Source organism: Athene noctua, chromosome 32, assembly GCF_965140245.1.
Source record: "Athene noctua chromosome 32, bAthNoc1.hap1.1, whole genome shotgun sequence".
NCBI classification, from domain to species: Eukaryota; Metazoa; Chordata; class Aves; order Strigiformes; family Strigidae; genus Athene; species Athene noctua.
In genome coordinates, this window is record NC_134068.1 from 1,296,861 (window position 1) to 1,320,873 (window position 24,013).

The window sequence follows — 24,013 nt, forward strand, 5'->3', positions numbered from 1 at the left end:
ACCATCTTCCTGCCGGGGTTCTCCTTGTACGTTGCCTGCAGCTCGTTCACAACGTTGTCGTTGCTTTTGGCGATGTCGACAAAGAGCTGATAATCGTCATGGAGGTAGAAATATTCCATGTGAAGCCAAATGGGGGAAAAAATCATCTTCTTCTCGCCCACGGAGAGGCAGAGTAGCTCTGCGCTGGTGAGGAAAGCTTGGGAAAGGATCTATGCATAAAATAAAAAGTGTTATTTTTACTCAAAGCAACCAAAAAAGGGACCGAAATGGGATATTCAGTGTTGCTGTTGTATCCTGTATGAAGTTTCCTCATCAAAAATTGTTCTCAAGGTGGAATTAAGACTGAATGTTTGTAACAGCTGAGGAGTAGCCACAGAGCAGCACCAGGGAGGGCTTGTAAAAACACCAGATTTGGCCAGGACTAGGGCCAAAGTCAAGGCCAGTTGAACATGGTTCTCAACCCATCCCTACGGTGCTCCAACCAACCCTACGGTGCTCAACCCAACCCTACAGTGCTCCGCTGAACCTTACGGTGCTCAACTCCACTCTACGCTGCTCCACCCAACCCTACGGTGCTCCAGTCAACCCTGCAGTGCCCCACTCATCCCTATGGTGCTCCACCCATCCCTACAGTGCTCAACCCAACCCTACGATGCTCCATGCAACCCTACGGTGCTCAATCCAACCCTACGCTGCTCCACCCAACCCTACAATGCTCCACCCAACCCTACAATGCTCCACCCAACCCTATGATGCTCCACTCAACCCTACGGTGCTCAACTGAACCCTACACTGCTCCACCCAACTCTGCGTTGCTCCACCCAACCCTATGCTGCTTCACCCAACCCTACTCACCTCATAGACAGAGTCATATTGTCCAGGAAAAGCCATCCTGACAAAGTCATTGGCGTAATAGCGGAGCATGTTTGGAGTGCAATCATCTGGCATCCAGATGTTCTTGATGATGTTTTGGTAGAACCTGGCCACTTCCCCTGTCAGGTTCTTGGGTTGGCCTAGAAGGGACAGTGAAGAGAGTTATGGCTGCTTAGCAGAACAGCAGAGCACATTGTTAAGACCAAGGTGGATGTGAGGGCGAGCGCAAGGCCATGGGTGAAGAGGCACAACACCTCCACTGGAAGCGGAGATACCACGCGAGTGGTTCCTCCTCCTAAGGATGCGAATTTGGGGCAGTTTTTGTGGTGTTAAAGCTCCCCCTGGAAAGCCTGATGTTACCTTTCATATGATAGACCTTCTCCCACATGTTGTCCAGGTAGGCTTTCAGAACCCAACTGAATGGAAACTGGCAGAAGAGGGAGGTGTTGGGGTCTTTGGTCATTGATAACACGGTAATCTTGGCTTCTGCCGCCCTTGAATTCAAACAGCACAGAAAAAAGCATTAAACTGCGCAACAGACCGTAGGAGTAGGAGCACCTCAGAGAAGTTCCCAACTCTCACTGATGTGTTTTCTTTAAAGTTGCTCAGAAACTTGAGGAGAAATTTGGTTGGACAGTCAGGGAAATGGGGCAAGACCAAAGAAAGAGTGAATTTTGTCAACAGCTTACAACAACCAGGAAGCTTTGGTGCCATTTTGGCAAGGCTGAGTCAAGCATGAGCTACTATTTCCCTACAACCACCAGCTTTTACTCTGCTAAGGAAAACCACCTCCATGTACATTTACACCCCGTCTCTTACTTTCTGGTGTATTTAATTTTTAGGAACATTTCGTCTTGGAACATCTGGAGCCAGAGTTCTGCGAGCGGAGAGCCTTGGGAGATGTGATCCAGGTTGTTGTTGGCATCCACCACGGCGAGAATTTGGGCAAAGACGTTCGTCACAATGTCCTCCAGGTGCATCCAGAGTGCTTGCCTGAGAAAGGAGAGGCCACACCTCCTCGCTTCCCTGCCCCCCACCAAAAAAAACCCCTCGGCTTCACTCTCAAAGACCCACAAATCAATCAAAACAACCCAACCGCTTCTGAAGATGCCAAATGTGGACGTCCAGGCTTGACACCAACCACCCTTTTCTATTTCAGAGTCAACTGATGTTGTTGGCTTCCAAACAAGCCCTTTCCAAAGAAGATTCCTCAAAATCAACAGCGCTCTTAATTAATTTTTTGCTTTTTAGGACCTTTCAGCAAGTCCCTACCTTGGTCTGGTAAAAACCCCACGTATTTAGAGACTTCTCGGTTGCCATGTCTTGATCTTTAAGCAAGGTGCCTCCCACTTCACGCCGAGCAGTTTTAGGACCAGAATTACCTGACGTTGGGGAGGTGGCCCACAGCCAGCCCTACCTGAATGACATGTCCTCCAGGATGAATTCCACAGAGAGCGCCCTGCGGAAAATCCATTCCCTCGGCTTTTGGATCAGTTTCTCTCGTTCTTGTAGGAGGTAACAAATCCTCTTCTTCAGGATGGTCATAAAGCGGCTGGAAACTAATCACAAAAGAGCTGGCTAAAACCCTCCTGGTGCTCATCTCCAAGTCAGGAGACTCCATCAAAACCCTTTTCCACTCAAAAATCTCACTGCCTAGGATATTTTTTTAGCAGTTCTATGCACAAATCAACTCCCACTAGCTGGTGACGACTGTCTGGGATCATCTACCAAGGTCTGCAGCAAAGCTTTGTGGTTTAGTCCAGATTCTAATCCCGTGCATGAGGAACGGTGTGCGGCCCCCCTGCAATCTCCCCCTCTGTCTCCTGGAGGCTTCCCCACCCACGATGGCTTTGAGGGGCACCAGAAGTGGCTCTTAACCCGCTCGTTGTCGTCTTCCAGCCATAGAGCTTGCAACAGGCAAGGAGCCACTTCTAAGTGCTCTCGACTCACACGTACCATCACTCTGAGCATGGAAAAGCAAGTTGTGAAGGATCTTGATTCTCTCCGTTGGACGCTGGCTGTTGTCCTTCTTGTCCTCTAGTTGGATCACGGCCTTCTGGATGCTCCTTTTGATCATTGCCTCCATGTTGAGGAACTGTGGTTGGAAAAGATGGGAGGTCAGTTGGTTTCTCAACACTACTTTAGCCTGGGGATGCTTCTCCTAGGACATCAACTTCTCCAGCTCCAAGGTCTGTACCCATCTCACCATCCCAACAAACCCTGGGTAAGTCCCTCCCAGGGGCGTGGAGGGCTGCTGGTGTCCCTGGGAAGGGACATGGATTTGTTGAGTGAAAAAAGGCTTCTGGGCCTTTGTACCGGTCACTCAGAGAGGGGCTGGGAGACCACCACCCCGCTTGGATCTTGCAGCGGGACCCAGGAAGATCTGCAGTTAGTTTTTCCTGTGAGAAGGGACCAGCCCCAGTGAGGACCTTCGAAAGCAGATCTGGTGATACACAAGCCAGCTCCTACACAATGCCAAGCAACTAAAATGAGGAGAAAAAAAGAAAAAAGAAAAAAAACCTACATTTTCCTCTGGGTAAAGACCTGTGTCAGTGAGGCTTCTCGAGGCAGCAGAATTCTCTGGAGAACCTGAAATCACAATCAACCACACGACTCAGCCATCAAAACCCCAACAAGAGATACGTGCACCCACGAGAGGTGGCTGGGGGTTGGGGCCTTGACAATCAACAGGGAGAAATAAAGCAGCCCTGGGGTGGAAAACAGTTTCTTGATGACACGAGTCCCTCAAATTTGGGGAGGAAACCTGTTGGAAGTGTGGGAAAAGCAAAACAGTGAAAAATCTGTAAAACACACATTTCCTTGACACAGGGTGCCCAGAACAGACACAGGATGGGATGAAGATTCAGGGATTTGTGTTGCCATGGTGCCAAGGAGGGACACGGAGAGAGGTGGAGGCCTCATGGTCCCGTTCTTTCACTTCTCTCAAGGACAGGTTTATCTCTGCTCTCCCCCTTCTCTCCAGGATGGTCTGGCAGTAGTCTGGCACCTTGTCTCTCATTCTTCCTCTTTACCCACAAAAAAACAGTTCACCCCTCACACCAAGGAACATGCTGTCTCATTGCTCAAGAGATAACAGCTTGACCACAGTCCCACTCACTCACACAAGATAAATCCTACCCCAAGTTTGTGTCTAACTTGGAGGGACGATAATCTGATCCCAGATCGGAGGGAAAGATCAACAGGTTTGTGCTCCTCGCCCCCCCACCCCCACCCCGAAACCTTTTGGAAAGATTTGAGCCCTCAGCTACGCTGAGCAATTACCCAGGAATTAATTGTGGGTGATTGCAATAATTTTTCTTTTTTGTGTGGTGCTATAGAGCCACCCTGCAGTGTCTGCATTTATCATAGGAAATCTTACAGAATCTGTAAATGTTGCATAAAAATCAACCGTACTATTCGTGAATCTGACGGCTTCTCTTGAACACAACTGGACCTACAGCCCAGGGGCTGTTTGTGCATCTGGTGTCAGGCCTAGAGTCATGGCCCCAGTTGGCAAAACAATTAAGAGATAAGCGCAGCCACCCCCAGCCCCTCTGTAAAAGGAGCAAGTTTTAGAAAACTCTTTCTCTTAGGATATTATTAATAGCAGGAATCATTAATAAATATATTGGTCTATAGGTTTGATTAACAGAGCACAGGTGCTCTAAGAACAACCCTGACAGTTCAGTGCCAATACTGCTCCTCTGACCCCTGTACAGCCCTCATCAGGGCCGGCTTAAACCCAGTCAAGCTGAATTAACAAAAATCAATCTTAGGTATTAAGTTTTAAATATAACAAAAGATAAAGAGATAAATTATTAACTTCAATTAAGCAATTTAGAAAAGCTGGGTAATAGTAAAGCTAGACAAAGATTGATTATGTGCTAAATAGAATATCTTGAGTCTTTTTACAGAAGTTTAAAAGTAAATTGGGATGAATATTGATTAGAAGATTAACAACCGCGATGACCAAAGACTGCATCAGTGAGCAGCGACGTCAAAAGAGGAATTTGAACAGAATGATAAGAACTACTTGAAACTGGAATATAATGGACTTTTGAAACTGATGATTAATTGAGAACCATAAATTCCTGGAAAATCACCAAAGATGCTTTGTATTGTGTTACATGACATCTAGAGAGGGAGATTTTCATTGGCTGTGGCCACTCCCTGAGGAGATGGCCCAACTCTGAGTTGTTAATAAAACCAGCCCAGAGGTACCAGCAGTCTGGGGAAATTCTTTAACACCCTCTAATCTCTAAGGACTGGCTAGAACACAAGGGGAATCATCTCTTACCAAATTAATTCATCGCCTTAAATGCAACAAGACCTTTAAGCAAGAATATGGATTCAAGAGCCACCCAGAGTCGGCTTGTAATGATGCATCAAACCGTTTCCACCCCGTTTTCCCAACCCTCCAGTCAAAGAAGTCAACAAGTGCGTGTTGACTCCATATGGGAGGAGGCCATGATGGAGCACAGGTCTGCTGGGGAGCAGCTGGGGGAACTGGGGGGTTTAGTCTGGAGAAGAGGAGCCTGAGGGGAGACCTCCTGGCCCTCTGCAACTCCCTGCCAGGAGGGTGCAGAAAGGGGGGATGAGTCTCTGGAGCCAAGGAGCCAGTGCCAGGCCCCGAGGGAATGGCCTCAAGCTGCCCAGGGCAGGGTCAGGCTGGCTCTGAGGAAGGATTTCTGTGCAGAAGGGGCTGTTGGGCGTTGGAATGGGCTGCCCAGGGCAGGGGGGAGTCCCCGGGATCCCTGGGGGGGTTGAAGAGTCGGGCTGAGCCAGCGCTGAGGGATCTGGGGCAGTTGGGAAGGGTCAGGGGGAGGTTCACGCTTGGGCTGGAGGAGCTTCAAGGGCTTTTCCAACCAAGATGATTCTGGGATTCTCTGAACTTCCCTGGGCAACCTGTACAGGTGTCCCACCACCCGCATTGTACATTTCTTCCTTATATCTGATCTAAATCCACCCTCTTTCAGTTTAAAACCCTTGTCCCTGGTCCTGCCACTACAGACCTTGGTAAAAGGTCTCTCTCCCTCTTTCTTATAAACCTTATTTAGCAGCAACATTTTCCCAGAGCCTCTTCAACTGGACAACCTCATCTCTCTAAGCCTTTTTTTCCATTCTCGTGTCCCTCCTCTGGACACGCTCTGACACATCCATGTCTTTCTGAGAATCACAGAATCATTTAAAGTGGAAAAAACCCTTTAAGATTGTCGAGCCCAACCATTAACCCAACACTGCCAAGTCCACCACTAAACTGTGTCCCTGAGCGCCGCATTGACACAGCTTTTAAATCCCTCGAAAAGCTTCAAGGGCTTTTCCCACCGAGGTGACTCTGGGGTTCTGCGGAGGTCGTCTCACTGCAAAGGCCTCGGAAGCAGCAAGTGCTCCTGGGACCCATAGCTTGGGACCTGCTTGATCTCATCGCCAGGCGGGACAACGAAAGATGGGGCAGGGGTTTTCTAGAAGGGAGAGCAGCGTGGAGATGCCAGGTTTACGCTGGGAGGCTTCTTACCTGTCGGGAGCTGCTGCAGGGAACTGCTGAGGAAAATCTCGGCAACAGACATTTTGGAGAGCTGGCCAAGACTGGCCTTGAAGTTCTCTGGGGGCATTAGCTCATCCAAATGGATGGATTTCCACTCACCTGGAGGGGGAGGAGGAGGATCAGTCCAGCTGCTCCCCTCTGGGGCATCAGAATCTGGGATTTCCAGCCCCCCAGGGGAGGAAGGCAGCGAGAGATGGAAGATCCACCACGTGATGTCTTCACCTTCCCCTCCCGCCCTTTTCCCGAGCCAAGGGAGCGAGCGTAAGCTCACCGCTGTCAAAAGCCTGGTAGCTGCACCCGCCCAGAACCCGTGGGACTTTGGTGATCAGCACCACGTGCAGCAGGTGGGGGCTGGCCGACCTCCTCCGCTCATCTGTCATGCAGTACCTGGAAGCACCACCACAAGGTCAGGGCTAGTTAATTCCAGATTTGTTTGATTGATAACGAATGCACCTCATCCCTCTCTGAGCCCTTCCAGGGGTTAATCTCCCTCCCCACCATCAACTGAATCTGCTTTTTTAGGAGGGATGCCAGCTGGAGAGGACATTCTTTCTGACAGTTGTTGGTACAATTTGCTACAAGCAGAGAGGGAAGTGAGACAAGAGAGTTCAGAGCAAAGTCCAAGTCTTTGGGAGGAGGGGGCAAAAAAGACCAAAAGGCAGCAGTTTTCTGATAAGTATGTTGTGAGTGAAAGGAGGAAGGGAGAAGGAAGGAAGGTGGGAGGAGGGAGGGAGGGAGGGAGGGAGGGAGGGAGGAGGAGGGAGGAAGGAGGGAGGGGAGGAGGAGGGAGGAAGGAGGGAGGGGAGGAGGAAGGGAGGAGGGAAGGAGGAAAAAAAAGGAGGAGGGAAGAGGGAAGGAGGGAGGAGAGAGGGAGGAAGGAGGGAGGAATAGGAAGGAGAAGGGAGGAGATAGGGAGGGACGAAAGAGGGGAGAAGGGAGGGGAGGAGAAAGGAGGATTGAGGGAGGAAGGAAGAGGGAGGCAGAAGGAGGGAGGGAGGGAGTGAGGGAGGAACTACAAAGGCCGCAGAAGTACAGAGGAAGAAGAGGCCGAAGGACGGCTGCTTACTTGGCACAGGCCAGGAGCCTTTTGCTGCTCTGCGGCTCATCAAAATGGAACTGGACAAGGAGCAGCCTCACTTCCTGCGGCTCCCGGAAGAAATTCCTACAACAAAGGGGCCCTTTTAATGCTTCCTTCTAGGAAGGTCCCACCCCACCCCCTCAAAGCATGGAAATCACCTGCGAGGGGAAAGAGGGGAAGGGAAGGGAGGGGAAGGGAAGGGAAGGGAAGGGAAGGGAAGGGAAGGGAAGGGAAGGGAAGGGAAGGGAAGGGAAGGGAAGGGAAGGGAAGGGAAGGGAAGGGAAGGGAAGGGAAGGGAAGGGAAGGGAAGGGAAGGGAAGGGAAGGGAAGGGAAGGGAAGGGAAGGGAAGGGAAGGGAAGGGAGAACCCACCTGAGGTCCTGGCGGAAAGCCCGTTCGGTGTCAAACTGACTTAGGAAGAGGCAGTGGATGGTGTCTGGGAGGTCGAGTGTCTTCCTCAGCATTTCTAAATCCTTCTGGTTCAAGAGCCTGGCATGGGTAGAAACCTGTGTCCAAAAGGAAAAAGTGGTTTCAAACAGGTGGGATCCTCCAGGTGGCTGCTTGTGTGCTCATCTACAGGCAGCAGGGAGGTGCCTCGAGCTTCTCAGCCCGAGCAGATCCCATCCACCTCCTGAGGAAGGGCAGAATCTGCAGAGGGTGGACATTAAGCCCGTCATGGTCCTGGCTTAATGAAGATCATGGGGCCACCGTGCTCATTTGGTTAAAAACAAAACAAACCAGCACCCTTGGGTGCTTTCCAACCTGGAGGCAGAGCCCGGCGGTGCTGCCTTCCTCCTTCTGCTGGTTCATCGCCTCACGCAAGAGGCTGGTCAGGCTGTTGTGCTTCTGCTCAATGAAATAAAGCTCCTGGATCTGCTCGGCGTCCTCCAGAGCGGAGTATTTCAGGCGAAGGACAGAGTCTGGAGTGGCACATTCCACCAGTTTGCTGGTGGCAGCAGCGAAGACCGACTGGCCGTAGCATTCAGAGCCGCCGCAGCGGAGGTGCTGGGAACTCTCCAGCACGATGGCGGCAGAGGTGTCATCACTGAAGCCGATGAAGATGTCATGTTCCTTGGGAGCGAGGGCATGGGACCAGGCACTGAACGAATCGGGGTTCTCGATGTGGACAAAGCATTTGGCCCAGCTCTCCAGGTCCCGCTTGAGGTCTCGCTGCTGCCAGCTGAGGATGGTGGTCGTGTCCAAGCAATGCTTCTCCAGCCGGCTGAGCAGAGGGGAGGGGAACTGCGTGTAAACCACCTTCTTCTCCTCTATAATGACCAGCTGGAACTCCTCCTTCACACGGCTCTTCGCCCGGTGAGTGCCGAGGCCCAGGTCAACATAATAATTCCTCCCCAGGCTAACGAAGCACTGACTGAGGGTACTGTAAAGGCTCTCGTAAAGGTTCTGGATGTTGAGGAGGATGACAGGCCTGCCGATCTCCATGCAGATCTTCACCCTGTTCATGGAGCGGCACACCTGGGAGTAATCCTGGTCCCGCGGGAAACTGGAGCCAAAGATGACGTCGCAGTTGCCAGCGTCTATAAGCCCGGTCATCTGGATGATCCGCAAGGCGGCGTTGTTGGTCGTCAGCAAGAGGAGGTAACGAGACATGAACCCCGCTCGCTGCTTCTCCATGTTCTCCTCCAGCAGGCGGATGCAGCTGGTTGCCATCTCGAAGGGAAGCTGAATCTCGCTGGTGCACTCGCGGAAGATCGCCATGGGGTTGACATCTCTGGAGCCTCCAAAGTTTCTCTGAATGGCCCTAACGAGGAGCTCCTCTTGAGAATGGCACTTCGGGTCCTGCATATAGAACACGATCATTTTGATTAAGCTGTAGAAGTCACGCAGCCCGAAGAACTCCGTTTTCTGCCTTTGCAGCACGTTGCAGTAGAAGTTTGCCAGAATGGGGAACAAATACTTGATTCTTTGAAAGTGAGGTTGGTCAGCACAGATTCCTTCAGCCATCTTCACCAGCTCCTCCTTGCTAGGCTCAGTCCAAAAAGCGAGGAGGCCCCTGTTCATCTTGGCAGGGTCCAAGGCCCAGTTGGAGATGCCCACAAAGCCAACTTTCTTGTAATCCTCCGGGGTCTCATCATCAACGCATCCATCTTCCAGAAGAGAATGCAGCGTCTTCAAGGGCATATTGGGCGAGTCTTCAACCAGGCCAATCTCATCCAGCAGCACCACGGATGCAAATTCATCCAGGTTCTTGCCCTTCTGCAACTGGGCGCATTGTTGGAACGTGGAGATGATGCCTTCTGGTTTGGAATGGGGGCTGCACTGGAAGGAGACCAGCTGGATCTCTTTGCATCTTTTGAACAATGGGCTTCTGGACAACATGCCTTTCATGGCGTCTACAGCAATGGTTTTGGAAAGGGATTTGGAGCTTCCTGGCTTCCCAACCAGAAAGAGCGGCATGCGGAGGTCCATGCAGACCACCATCATGAAGATGTTCTCCCTCAGGGCATTGTTGCGGGCTGTGGCCTTAGGAAGGGTGATGTGATCGAGAAACACCTCTTGGCACAACTCAATCTCTTGCTGGAGCCAGGAGGCGGTGACCAAGAAGGGTTTTGCAACCTCCTCCAGATAGTCTTGGCGGCTTTCCAGGGACACGTAGTAGCAGACCCCCAAGGAAAGGACCAGCGCCCTTTGCGCATCGGTCAAGGTCGGCTCCTCCGCCTCCATGTACCGCCTCTTCTCGTCAATCTGGTGGAAGAGGAGGTCTCTTCGGTTATAAAACCAGAGCACTATTTTCATGAAGCGGGCGATGTCCCGGAGGCTGGCGACTCTGCATTCGTTCTTCCTCTCCCTCAAGAATTTCTGGAAGGTTGAAATGACGGCAGTGAAGACGTCGAGGTTTCCCACAGGGATCTCGGTCTCCACGGTGGCTTTCACGATCTCCCTGATGTAGAGGCTTTGTGTCTTCTCGTTCAGCTCCCCAAAATCCCAAACCAGAGGCAATAAACTGGGAGGAAGGGGCTGCACCTTATACACCAACTGCCGCAAAGGAATGTAACCCAGCTTCTCCGGGGTGTCTTCACTCCGCACTCGGTATCCCAAACCCACTTTCTCCAGTTTCTCGATGGTCTCCTGGGTGTGTTTCTTGTAAGGGTTGCAGGCGGCCACCACTTTTAAGTGGTCAGAGAAAATCCGCGCTCCATTGATGCTGTGGTCACACAGCACTTCCTTGATGGCAAAGATGGCCTCCGAGGTGTTGGCTTCGTCGAAGAACAGCACTGTGTCCACACCGTGCTCTTCGTTGGCTTGTGCCAGTGCCACGGCCTGCCTCACCTTCTCCTGGATGGTCTTGGAGGTGGTGCCGCCATGAACGCGCACCACCAGCATGTTCTGAAGGTCTCGATCGGCCCGTTGCAGGTTGCACATGAACTCCACCAGTTTTGTCTTCCCGCAGCCCGTTTCACCCATGATGATGACGGGGATGCCGCACTGGAACCGCAAGTGGATGGCCAACATCTTCATGGTGTTGTCCAGAGTCAACTGGTATGAGGGATCCGGATCCTTCCAGTATTTCACGCCGAAGACCCTGCAGAGGGCTTTCAACTGCTCGTTTCTGGGTAAGGTTTCAAATTTCTTATTAAAAGGAACATTTTGCCGCGCCAAGGTCATGTATAAACTCCTTGTCATAACCGCCCTCTCCAAAATAGTCTGGGAATAAGCATCAATAGCATCCAAGTTCCGGTTGATGTGGAAACCCAGAAACTCCATGGAATCATCCTCAGCGTGGAAGACAATGTAAGGGTGAGACTCCTGCTCCCACTTGCGTCTGAGCTGATATTCCTCCAAAACACCGTCCGTCTCCTTCCGCTCCTTGCTGGGCACGCTCTCGTCAGACATGTTGAGGGAAGGCATGGCGAAGTCCCTGGACATGGCGATCATGAACTTGACGACGAATGTTTTGAAGCCGCTGAACTCCTTTCCGACCACCCGGCTGCAGAAGACCGATTTCTCACACTTTTGGAGCTGGAAGTTCAAGAAGTGAGTGAAGTTGCTGAGCTCGGTCCAGGAGGGGCTGCTTCTCCCACAGAACTCCATCAGGCACGCCAGGCATTCCCTCTCCGTCCCTTCAATGCTCCCAGGGGTAAAAGTGAAATGGTCGAGGTTCTTATTCCGCTTGTATCTGCTGAGATATTGGTAGGACCTTTGGAAAACATCGCTTTTCAGCTTGGTCCGGTCAAACTGCTCCTCCCTCAGTTTTGCAGGAGAGACAGAGCTAGGATCTTCCAGCAACTCGAGCACCCGCTGCGGCGATACACACTCCACGGTAGGAAAAAGATTCAAGAATTTTTCCTCCATTTCAAGGGACATCTAAAAGCCAGAGGACACAAATGACCACGAGGACCCTTCTCCAACCTCCCACATTTGCCTACATGGCAAAAACCCTTTTTTTTTTTCATTTCCCCCTGGTCACAAATGGTTTAGAAAGCTGGGGAAAAAAAAAATGTAGGAATGGCAAAATTTCTCCAAGCCTGTATGTGGATTGAAATCCCTATAACCATTAAGGTCGGTCTTACCCTGGGCCCTGTCTTGTGTTGGGTGGTCTCATTACCTTCTCCTACACTTTCTTCTGTTCCATCAAATCCCCGTGGAGATGGAGGGACCTGAACTCGGTCACTATTCAAGGCATGGTGAGGAAACACAGGCAGATGATCCACCACAAGTGAATCTGGGTTGCATTTCCCACCTTTAGTAGCTCTAAAGCATGGCTTAACGCAAATTGGCTTTAAAAACAGGCAGAAGGTTCAAGCTACAGCAAAATTGGGATGAAAAAGCTCCCTTTTTCCTCCAAAACTCAGCACAGGGCCTGATATTTCACTGAGTCAAGATACATTTGACCTTGTTGCTTCTATGGAGGCGACACATCGCCCCGCTGAGAGACAGACTCTAAACTGGGCATCGCTCTGGCGGAGGCATCAGAGTTAAGCGGGTTTTACTCATGCTCAGCCTTAATGGCTCCTCCCAAAATACCTCTTGCTTCCTCGTACTTCTCAGACCTTTCCCTCTTGCCAGGTACTCGATCAAGTAAAGATGGGAGGGTTTGCACTTCCAGACCAAGCCATCAGGACTCTGGATGTGCCGCAGGACACACAGATCAATCAACAGCCGGTAGAGACCCTTCGATACCTGGCAGAGGGAAAAGAAAAAAAAAACAACAAACAAATTAAAATTGGTGCTTGCTGCTCTGATCAGGCTGGATTTGAGTTTCCACCTCCTTTCCCTCCTGGTGCGTGCGGGTGCTGTCTTGCACCACCTCTTCTTGTCCAGGTGAAGATCCGAGCACTCACCACTGGAGATACATCGATGTGGAAGATGATGGGCTGGATTTCGGACACGGACTCCTTGATGGAGAAGAGTTCCTCCACGAAGAACTGGAAATCAACCTCCGACTCCATCAGCCGAATGGTTTTATGAAGCAGTGGCTTGTTCCCCAGCTGGGCACGGACCTTCCTGAGGGTGTTCTCCACAAAAAGAGATTTCCCTAAGTAGCAGAAGAGAAAATTGTGAATCAATCCACCCTTCTACACTTGCATGCGACCCAAACCAAGGAAATCTCTCACTAAAGCACAAAATCTCTCCCTAAAGTGCAGAATTTCTCCTTAAAAGTGCAAAATCTCTCCCTAAAAGCAAAAAATCCCTCCCTAAAAGCACAAAATCTCCCCTAAAAGCACAAAATCTCTCTCTAAAAGTCAAAAGTCTCCTTAAAAACATGAAATCCTTCCCTAAAACTGCAAAATCCCTCTGTAAAAGCACAAAATCTCTCCCTAAAAGTGGAAAATCTCTCTCTAAAAGCACAAAATTTCTCTGTAGAAGTATAAAATCCCTCCTGAAAAGGACAAAATCTCTCCCTAAAAGCACAAAATCCCTCCCGAAAAGGACAAAATCTCTCCCTAAATGTGTAAAATCTCTCCCTAAAAGCGCAAAGTCTCCCTAAAAGTGTAAAATCTCTCCCTGAAGCACAAAATCCCTCCCTAAAAGCTCAGTATCTCTCCGTAAGAGCACACAATCTCTCCCTACAAGCTCATTGTGCCACCTCGCTTCCTTCCTTTGAGCTCCAACTCAGGATCCACCTCCCCAACAACTCACCCATTCTCGCCTGCTCCGAGAAGACGAACTTCACATTCTGCTGCCGGGGCTCCTCAAAGGCCTGAGCCACAGGGGCTGTCCCACTCGGCACTTTGAGGTGCCCCTGCAAGTAGTTCCAGATTTCTGCCTCAGAGTGCCTTGAAAACGTCACTTTGAAGGCATCAAAGGCCGTGATGACATAGGAGTTGTGAGCTTTGGCGTTGCAGAAGATGATAAATCTGTAGTTGGGGATGCTGGCAGACTGCACCAGGCGGAAGAAGTGCAATTCGAGTTGTTTGGAAACTTTATAATTTAATTTATCGGCACCCAGCAGGCAGTAGATCTTCTGGTCTGGGGAACCTGGGGACAGAGCTCTCCTGAGAAGCAGCTCCACCTCCTCCTCCTCCGTGTCGGGGGTGCACACCAGGACCTCGTCGTACGAGGGGAGAGGGGCTGTCTCAGTATGTCGGTAGAGGAGCAACATGTTGGGTAACATTTCCTCTTCTTTACACAGGATGAGAAGCGGTTTCCCCTCTTCGAAGCCTACAGGCAAGCTCCTCTCCACACGGGCGCTCTCTAGAGCGGCCAAGCGCTTCAGCGTCTCCCCAAAAACATCCAAACCGATGTATTTATCGGACACCAGGCCAGCAAATTTCTTACAGTAGGCGTCCCAGAGCAGATTCACCTTGTCGTAAAGAGACGGCAAACTCTCAAGCGAAGCAGCCAACTCATCATCCACCAGGGCGCCAAAGGAAACCTGGTCGACGTCTCTGTTACCCGTCTTAAATTTCCATCTCTGCTGCAGGAAGGTTTCTCTCGCTTCCTCGTACAACCTGCTGAGCTCTTCAACCTTCTCCTGGTTGTCACCATGCTTGAAGGCAAAGTCCATGAGCATCTGCTCCGTGATGGGTGGGTTGTCCAGGCAGCTCTGCAAGGCCGCCTTGGCCACCGCCTCGTCGTAGCCTGATTCAGCCAAACTTTTAATGAACTGGGGGAAATGGATGACGTAGTCGTGCCAGGTCACTGATTCCTCGTCTCCCACCGAGGCATTCACCGAGTCCAGAGGAGTCATCAGCGCATCCCCCAGGGCTTTATTGATATCTTCTCCGCTGATGTCATGCTTGATGGCAGAAAGCAAGATGAGCACCTGCGGTTCTACGATGCCTTTCTGGACTCGGGCCAGCTGGCTGCACAAATAGAAGAGCTGGTGCACAGTGAACAGGTTGAGATGGTAGTAGGTGTCCCTTTGAGTCTCCAGGTACTTCTTCCACTCCACCAGACAATGCTCCATTGCCTTCGAGAGGCTGTCCAGCTCCTCCAGAAGGGGTCTTGTGCTCTGAACAAGGATCTTGGCAATTCCAAACTCCAGGTAGACCTTCACCCGGTGCTCAGGGTTGCAGTAGATGTCAGCCTTCCAGTCGATGAATAGGATGTTGCCAATGTTGAGAAGCTCCAGGTACAACTTCCCAACCATTTTGACTTTTTCCAATATCTGTAATGCGCCAAAGACACAACAGGGAAATGGATCGTGTCCTGCCGCACGTTCTCAGCAGCTTCCAAACACCACCTGACTCACGCTTTACTCCAGAGATCTGTACAGTTGTAGGGTCCCCAGTACAAGAGAGATACAGACGTACTGGGGAGTGAAGATGATGAAGGGACTGGAGCATCTAGCTGCGTGGCTGGTGCCATACTCAAGGTTTGGGCTTCTATGATCATGGACCTACCCTTGAGAAGCCGGGTCTGTCCCTGACAAGCCGGGTCTACCCTTGCAGAGCCAGATCTATTCTTGAGAAGCTGTATCTACCCTTGAGAATTTGGGTCTACCCTTGAGAAGCCAGGTCTGTTGGGAGCTGATGGGATTCACCTGACTAACTGGGCTCTCTCTGCAGAGCCTCCCTACCCTCGAGCAGATCAACACTCCCACCTAACTGGGTGTCATCTGCAAACTGACTGAGGGGGCACTCAAGCCCCTCGTCTAGATCATCAATAAAGATGTTAACAAGGAGCGGCCCCAAAACCGAGTCCTGGGGGACACCACTTGTGACCGGCCGCCAACTGGATTTAACTCCGTTCACCACAACTCTTTGGGCCCAGCCATCAGTCAGTTTTTGACCCAGCAAAGTGAAGAAAATGAGGTGCTGGAGTGTCTCCAAAGAAGGGCAATGAAGCTGGTGAAGAACAAGTCCTGTGAGGAGTGGCTGAAAGAAATGGACGGGGTTTAGTCTGGAGAAGAGGAGGCTGAGGGGAGACCTCATGGCACTCTCCAACTCCCTGAAAGGAGGGTGCAGAGAGGGGGGATGAGTCTCTTGACCCAAGGAACCAGCGACAGGACAAAAGGGAATGGCCTCAAGTTGAGGGAACATTTAGCTTGGATATGAAGAAAAATTCCTTCACGGAAAGGGTTGTCAAGCCTTGGAACAGGCTGCCCAGGGAAGTGGTCGAATCACCATCCCTGAAGGGATTTAAAAGCCGTGTCAATGCGGTGCTCAGGGACACAGTTTAGTGGTGGACTTGGCAGTGTTGGGTTAACGGTTGGGCTCGACAATCTTAAAGGTTTTTCCACTTTAAATGATTCTGTGATTCTCAGAAAGACGTGGACGTGTCAGAGCGTGTCCAGAGGAGGGACACGAGAATGGAAAAAAAGGCTTAGAGAGATGAGGTTGTCCAGTTGAAGAGGCTCTGGGAAAACGTTGCCGCTAAATAGGGTTTATAAGAAAGAGGGAGAGAGACCTTTTACCAAGGTCTGTAGTGGCAGGACCAGGGACAAGGGTTTTAAACTGAAAGAGGGTGGATTTAGATCAGATATAAGGAAGAAATGTACAATGCGGGTGGTGGGACACCTGTACAGGTTGCCCAGGGAAGTTCAGAGAAACCCAGAATCATCTTGGTTGGAAAAGCCCTTGCAGCTCCTCCAGCCCCACCATGACCCTCCCCCTGACCCTCCCCAACTGCCCCAGATCCCTCAGCGCTGGCTCAGCCCGACTCTTCAACCCCCCCAGGGATCCCGGGGACTCCCCCCCTGCCCTGGGCAGCCCATTCCAACGCCCAACAGCCCCTTCTGCACAGAAATCCTTCCTCAGAGCCAGCCTGACCCTGCCCTGGGCAGCTTGAGGCCATTCCCTCGGGGCCTGGCGCTGGGGCCTTGGCTCCAGAGACTCATCCCCCCTCTCTGCCCCCTCCTGGCAGGGAGTCACAGAGGGCCAGGAGGTCTCCCCTCAGCCTCCTCTTCTCCAGACTGAACCCCCCCAGTTCCCCCAGCCGCTCCCCAGCAGACCTGTGCTCCAGACCCTGCCCCAGCTCCGTTGCCCTTCTCTGGACACGATCGAGTCATTCAATGGCCTTTTTGGGGTGAGGGGCCAAAAACTGAACCCATTCATCAAGGGGCAGCTTCACCAATGCCGAGCCCAGGGCTCAGATCCCTTCCCTGTCCCTGCTGGTGCTGATACAAGCCAGGATGCCACTGGCCTTCTTCCAATTGCTCCAAACAGTTATAACAGCCCATCATCTCCCAAGGGCCTGGCACACCTGTGCCTGGGATGGGGTCAAACAGGAACAATAACAGAGCTGCACATTCATCAAGTTCTTGTGCGACTGCTGGAAGGCACCAGAATACTTTGTTGTTTGAGCTGGGCGTGAGCAAAAGGGATCTGACAAAAGTCAATTATCTTGGACCCTATAAATGGCGACCCCAAAGGAGACCCTTTGAGCTCTCCTGGATCGCAGTGGCCTGTGACAGCATCTCCCTTGAGCTGGAAGCCTCTCAGTTAACAAATAAATTCAGACACCATAAAGTAAGTTAGCGAAAATCTTGTCATCTTAGAACCTGTATATAAGTCGCTATTTTTATAACGTTTCCTGAATTATTTTGTAACGATCCAGTGCTGTTAGTTATGAATAAATCTAGATTTCCTGTTAAATCATTTCCCGTGTTAACACTTCCATCTGCGAGAAGAAATGGGCATCATCCCAGAGCAACACCTCTGCTCCCAAAAGACCAGAACTGCAGGTCACGGATGACTCTCCCGGCAATAATTCCATCAAAATCCCAAGCCCAACGGCCACTGTTTTTCAGATGTTGGTACTGTGCTGTGACTCACCTCCAAGAAGCGACTTGCCTTGTCTTTGCCTTGCTCAACCTTGGTGGCAATCAACATCAGCTTGTTCTGGAGCTCCGTGAGCTGAGACAAAGTATATTTCTTGACCTTCTGGTCTGACAGAGATGTGCTCTCCTCATCGTCATCCCGCAGATGAAACAAGACACAGTCCTCAAGCGTAGCCTGGGGAGCAGAGAAGACAACCAACGTCACCACATGGCCTTTGAGTGGAAACACTGCATGTCGGGACTCTACATGTCTTGTACCACTTCCTTTGGAGGAAAGAAAAGCCCATGTTCTGCTGAAAATCCTCAAGGTTCAACAGAAAATTGGTGGTACCAGTTGCAAACCCAACTGGAGATCTACTGGCAACCCTTGATGCTCATCGGAAGTTGGTTTCAAGAATGATCTTTCCTCCCAACGGCATTAAAAAATACAGCTGGACAAGAAACTCTTGGAAACCCTTTACCTTGAATTTCAGAGGTGTTGAGATGGTAAAAATCCCGTTTCTGTTGATGCTTCTGGCTTGATAGATCGAAGAACACTCCACAGAGCTGTAAGAGTCATGAACCATCTGGATCCAATCTCTGTTATCGCAGGAACTTTTCTGCATAAAAGAAGAACCAAAGGGAAACCCAGTAACCAGCTGGAAGGATGCTGAGCACCACTCCCCTACATGAAATTTGATGTGGGTGGGGTTTCTGGGAGCGTTTCTCCTGAGGATGGGGTGTCCCATGGCTTCTGAGGAGACACAGCCCCAGAGTCTACCTCTCCTAATGCCCTAGAGCGTTGGTGTGTTGAGAAGCTCTCGCTCTCTGCTCTGGTTTTGGCGGGGAGCAGAGTGTAAGGCTCAGTGTCAGCATAAACACGAGGGATTCTGTTAAACTGAAGCTTTTCTATCAGATTCTGAAACAGGTTCTGGAGTCTTCCAGCCTTGGAGATGCTCAAAACCAGTTGGAGGCGGCCGGGAGCTCCCTGCCCTACCTGACGCCATTTTAAGCAGGGGGTTTGGCCTAGCTGATCTCCAGAGGTGTCTTCACAGAATCATCTCAGTTGGAAAAGACCTTGAAGATCCTCCAGTCCAACCATAAACCTAACACCGACCACTCTCAACTACACCATATCCCTAAGCACTATGTCAAGCTCAACTAAGCGCTTTCCAACCTCAGCTATTCTGTGATCCTCAGCTGGACTCCAGAACTCATTTCCTCCTACTCACAAGCCCTCCCGGGTCTCCTCCAGTTGCCCACCCACGTCATAGGAGATGTTCCACCAGGCTTCCACTGCAAAAAAAGCTCAGCCTTTGCCCAGGTCCCACCAGACCCCCCGTCAATGTCCTGGGAAAACCATCTTAGATGGCATCAGACACCTACACTGAGCCGCTCGGCCTCACAGCAAGCGCCTAATTGACTTCTGGCCGTGGGGCTTGAAGACTCACCAGCTTTTTGGGAAGCTTACTGTCCTTCTCGATGGCTTCTCTGATGAAAGACAGAGCTGCAGAGAACTCGTCAAAGCCAGCTGTTCGACTCAGGTCTAACACGATGGGGGCACAGGCAGCCATGGCGTCCCGGAAGAATCTCACTCTGTCAATATCCATGTCATTTTCACCTGCAGAAATCAATGCCAACTCCAGAAAGAAGGGGATTTCTGTCTTGTCTGGGGGCAGAAAAAAGAAAGAAAAAAGAAAAGACAAGTTGAGGAATTTCTCTGCTCTGATCCATCTAACGCCAGGTTGGATGCAGTGACAGAAAAGGCCCAAGCGGTCTCCTCTTGCCGTATCTGATTTACTTCCTTCCAGCCCACCTTTTATTATGGTCTTGATCCATGAGGTAAAACCTTTCTTTGCACATTCCAGAAGTTCCTTCAGAAAGTCCAAGACTCCCTGGGGAATGTCACTCAAACTTTTCTTCACCTTCATTAAGTCTTCAGTACTAAAATCGAGTCGGTTATCCTTGAATTCCTCCTCTTTCTGTGAAAAAAAAAAAAAAAAAAAAGAAAAAATGAGTTTGTTGGGAAGAGAAGGAAGGAAGCTCAATTATACCTCCTCCTCCCTAAACAAGATGAAATCTTGGCCTCAAACCCAAATCTGCTCTTAAGTTCACCCCTGTAGGCCTCTGTGATGAAAAGGAAGAGGCAGCTGGAATTAATTCCTTCAGCCCATCACTCAAGATTAATTAAGGAGGATGGAATTGCACCCAATAGGATTTAATTATCAGCTACCACGTCGACCCGCCTACATGAATTTTCCCAGGAGCAACCACCACAGGTGCCTGCGCGTCTTCAAACCACCGGATCCTCTTGGTTGGAAAAGCCCTTGAAGCTCCTTCAGTCCAACCATAAAGCTCACGCTGACCGTTCCCAACTCCACCAGATCCCTCAGCGCTGTCCTACATCCCCTACATACGTATGTTGTCAGGTCGCTGAGAATCTGGAAATCCCCCTCCAGCTGCAGCTGCTGCCTCAGTGCGTTGATCATCTGGGCCGTCGGCACCACTTTGGAGAGCATCAGGAAGTTTTCGATCCTCTCCACCACGTCGGGGATCCACAGAGCTCTTCCACCTCCCGGCCCTTCACTGCGCTCCATGAGTTTCAACTCCTCCACCAGCAGATCCTTCTCTCCCAGCAGCCTCTCAAAGAGGTTCTGCACGGTCCCCAGAGTGATGGAGAAGTCTTTGAGGGACAAGTAGGTTTTCCGAAAGTCAGCGATGGCTGGCTTATAAATTTTTTCTTGAACATCTTCCACGGAGAAAACTTGATCTTCGGGTACAGTGGCTTTGATTCCCTCTGCTCTCATCCTCCACAACTGACAGAAACATTGGCTCTCCTCCACAACACAAAGGTTTTGCATCATGTCACTATAATCTGCCAGGACGTGTGATTCCATTCTGCTCTTGCCGTCGATGGAGAACTTCATCACCGACATCTGATTCTTAAAACGTTCCTTGTCCATGATGCTCTTCTCCACGGTGCTTCGATCCACTAAAGTGGGTGGGAACAAGAAGAAACTTGTCTCTCAACAAGAAGGAACCAGTCGTCGGTCTCTCCAACAAGCCCTGAAGTCAACGGGTTCCCCGATCGCGTTTCCCTCCCACCCACTGTGAGACTCTTTATTTTAGGAGACATCTCCTCACTCAAGAACCACAGAAGAACCAGCTTCAAGAAGCAGCTCCATTAACCCCACTGGTACCTTTTATTATCCCCTCTATGCCATGGCACAGGCGGAGGAAGGAGCATCGTTGCTTCTTCTGCTCTTCCAGTTGACCAAACTCCTGCTTCCTGACCTCCAGCACTTTTGTTATACAGTTGGAGAAAGAGGAATCTGGAAAAAAAAAAAAAAAAAAAAAAAAAAAAAAAAAGACCCAGAAATTAAGCAGAACCCCTTGGAATGAGAATTGCTACAGGGAACATCACCTCTGATATCCAAAAAAAAGAGCAGTGTTTCAGTTTGCAGAAAGCCTGCAGCCTCTTCCCAAAGCAGCGCTGCTGCAAGTAACCACCAAAAATATCAATAAAGTCTATGCTGGGAGCAGAATTCAGAGGACTTTGCCCCCAAAACATTGAAAATGTTGATAAAGTTTATTCTCAGAGAAGAATGTGGAGGACTTGGCCCAAAACAACCACAAAAATATCAATAAAGTTTATTTTCAGAGCAGAATTTGGAAGAGTTGCCCCCAAAACCCACAAAAATATTGAAAACTTTCAATCAAATTCCGCTGACACCCCAAAACTTTAACTGCATAAAAAACCCTCAACCTTTTCCCTCCTTCCTGCTCCTCAAATTGCTTCAAATCACCTCTGTGGCCAACTACCACATTTTGACTCATTTTTTTGGACTCTCGTTGCAGATAATTTTGGGGGTTTTTTATGTTTTCGATGATTTTCCAGTGGATTTCTCCCCTGATGGCCACGTAACTCCGCAAACAGGTCCCCGTTGGAAGCTCCAAACTTACGACAGGTGCAGAGGATCTGCGTGAACATCCCCTCGTGGTTTAGCATGGTGCAGAGGGTGCTGCAGGGGATGTCTCCGGAGAGAACGCGGTGGCCCATGAGGCTGAAGAATGCGTAGAGCTGGGAAAGGAGGGTTCTCGCCCCCTTGCTGAGCTGAAGGTGAAACTTGCGCTCCAGTTTTTCTGGAAAAGAAGTGAACTTTGGTGAAAGACAGCCAGCGATTTCTCTTCTGTATTTCTTTTGAAGACAGATCCTCGGGAAGAGCTGGAAGCTTCCAGTTGGTGGGGGGGTCCGTCACCCCACCGGTGTGGAGGACGGATTTTTGGTGGCTTTCCAGCTCACCATCAAACCCATCTTGGGGAAAATCCCAAATTTCCTTTGGGAAACTCAGGTATCCCCCCCCAGCCTGAAATAAATCATGGGCACCAACTAGGAAACCACAGGAACCACCTGGGAAACCAGAGGGACCATCTGGGAAACCAGAGGGACCACCTAAGAAACCATGGGGACCACCTAGTAAGCCATGGGGACCACCCAGGAGATTGCATCTGAGGTTGGGCTTCCAAAGAGGGGCTGGAGCACAGAAGAAGATCCTGAGTGGGTTTTTGGTGGCCAAGAGGAGGTGAAGGGACAACGCACTGCAGCCACCAGCTCCTCCATGATGGAGATAACCAGCCCTGAGTCTTTCTGATGGTGCCAGAAGTTGTAGCGGGGAGCAACAACACCGAGTTGTCCTCTCCTCTGTCTCCTGATCAAAGAAGGGCCAACACCAGCCTTGGGCCAGTGGCCGCTGGCCAACCATGGAAATCCTCCAAGCATGGCGGTGCCACCATCTCCCCGGTCCCTGTTCTAATGTTTCACTGGCTTTGCCTGGACACACTCCGGCTCCGTCACATCCTTCCCCTCAACAACACACCTCAAAACCAACCAAACAACGTTGTGATAGAACAAAGAATCCAAAATGTTTCTCCATTCCTGGAACGAAACCCAAGATGTTTCTCCATTCCAGGAATTAAAATTCATTTTTCTAGCATGGAAGATTATTTTTAACCCTTCAACGAAACTGAGATGTTTCTCTAGTCCAAGACTGAGACCCCAGGATAAAGAAACCAAAATATTTCTCCATTCCTGGAATGAAACTTCATTTTTCTAGCATGGAAGATTATTTTTTTTCCCCTCAACAAAATCAAAATGTATCCCATTCCAGGAATGAAAGTTCATTTTTCTAGAGTGGAGGATTATTTTCTTCCCCCTCTCATTTTATGCTGCCAACAAAATTGAAAGATCCCTGTGAGAAGACCTGGTCTTCCCCTCTAGCTCGCTCCCAAACCAAGAGCTTCTCCCAAGAAAAACGCTTGTAGGCCACTCACGGACAGCAGAAAGGAGATCGCAGAGTCCAGGAGTGTTGAGCAGGTTTGCAAGAACAGCGTCAGTGTTCTCATCAAACACGTCGACGCCTCCCAGCCTCCTCAGCTCCAAACACATCTTCTCCATGAGAACGGAAAGCACCACACCGGTGGCCGGTCTGCTCTCATTGACAAACACGGCTATCACAGATTTCAGCGTGTCTTCCTGTCAGGGGGAGAAAATTCTCCTCTTTATGGGCTTTGTGGGCTCACAGCTGTTCAAAAACACCTTTTCTCGCTCTCTTCACCCACCACAGATCAGGAAAAGAGTCGTCAAAGAGGGAGGGAGATGCCTCCAGCAGCCTGAGGAGCAGTGGCAGCTGTCCTACCTTGCTTTTGTCAAGGGCTCTGATCCACTGGATGATGCGATTCACGAAGCAGTTCTCCAACTTGGTGTCAGGCTTCTCCATCTTCACGAAAGCCCGATATAAGTCCGTGAGGGAATTCTCATTAATCTACAACAAGGAAGATAAATTTTTTGAGGCCACCCCTTGATGACTGGGTTCAGTTCTGGGCCCCTCACCCCAAAAAGGCCATTGAATGACTCGAGCGTGTCCAGAGAAGGGCAACGGAGCTGGGGCAGGGTCTGGAGCACAGGTCTGCTGGGGAGCGGCTGGGGGAACTGGGGGGTTTAGTCTGGAGAAGAGGAGCCTGAGGGGAGACCTCCTGGCCCTCTGCAACTCCCTGCCAGGAGGGGGCAGAGAGGGGGTATGAGTCTCTGGAGCCAAGGCCCCAGGGCCAGGCCCCGAGGGAATGGCCTCAAGCTGCCCAGGGCAGGGTCAGGCTGGCTCTGAGGAAGGATTTCTGTGCAGAAGGGGCTGTTGGGCGTTGGAATGGGCTGCCCAGGGCAGGGAGGAGTCCCCGGGATCCCTGGGGGGGTTGAAGAGTCGGGCTGAGCCAGCGCTGAGGAATCTGGGGGAGTTGGGAAGGGTCAGGGGGAGGGTCATGCTTGGGCTGGAGGAGCTGCAAGGGCTTTTCCAACCGAG

At 50.7% G+C, this 24,013-nt stretch overlaps 1 protein-coding gene across 1 annotated transcript in view; it reads right to left on the bottom strand.

Moving 5' to 3' along the window:
- LOC141972326 (E3 ubiquitin-protein ligase rnf213-alpha-like) overlaps window positions 1–24,013 on the bottom strand; it is a 51,293-nt gene that overhangs the window by 18,044 nt on the left and 9,236 nt on the right. The window contains exons 15-38 of the mRNA XM_074930205.1: window positions 23,357–23,482; window positions 22,992–23,193; window positions 21,624–21,803; window positions 20,861–20,992; window positions 20,078–20,652; window positions 19,477–19,642; window positions 19,112–19,329; window positions 18,143–18,280; window positions 17,677–17,856; window positions 13,598–15,068; window positions 12,799–12,992; window positions 12,482–12,637; window positions 8,258–11,821; window positions 7,868–8,001; window positions 7,485–7,580; window positions 6,690–6,805; window positions 6,389–6,517; window positions 3,398–3,462; window positions 2,824–2,968; window positions 2,291–2,432; window positions 1,693–1,866; window positions 1,234–1,367; window positions 856–1,013; window positions 3–209 (exon numbers count right to left, since the gene is read on the bottom strand). Of these exons, the coding sequence (XP_074786306.1) occupies window positions 3–209; window positions 856–1,013; window positions 1,234–1,367; window positions 1,693–1,866; window positions 2,291–2,432; window positions 2,824–2,968; window positions 3,398–3,462; window positions 6,389–6,517; window positions 6,690–6,805; window positions 7,485–7,580; window positions 7,868–8,001; window positions 8,258–11,821; window positions 12,482–12,637; window positions 12,799–12,992; window positions 13,598–15,068; window positions 17,677–17,856; window positions 18,143–18,280; window positions 19,112–19,329; window positions 19,477–19,642; window positions 20,078–20,652; window positions 20,861–20,992; window positions 21,624–21,803; window positions 22,992–23,193; window positions 23,357–23,482 (8,802 nt within the window). The remainder of the gene's footprint in view (window positions 1–2; window positions 210–855; window positions 1,014–1,233; window positions 1,368–1,692; window positions 1,867–2,290; window positions 2,433–2,823; window positions 2,969–3,397; window positions 3,463–6,388; window positions 6,518–6,689; window positions 6,806–7,484; window positions 7,581–7,867; window positions 8,002–8,257; window positions 11,822–12,481; window positions 12,638–12,798; window positions 12,993–13,597; window positions 15,069–17,676; window positions 17,857–18,142; window positions 18,281–19,111; window positions 19,330–19,476; window positions 19,643–20,077; window positions 20,653–20,860; window positions 20,993–21,623; window positions 21,804–22,991; window positions 23,194–23,356; window positions 23,483–24,013) is intronic.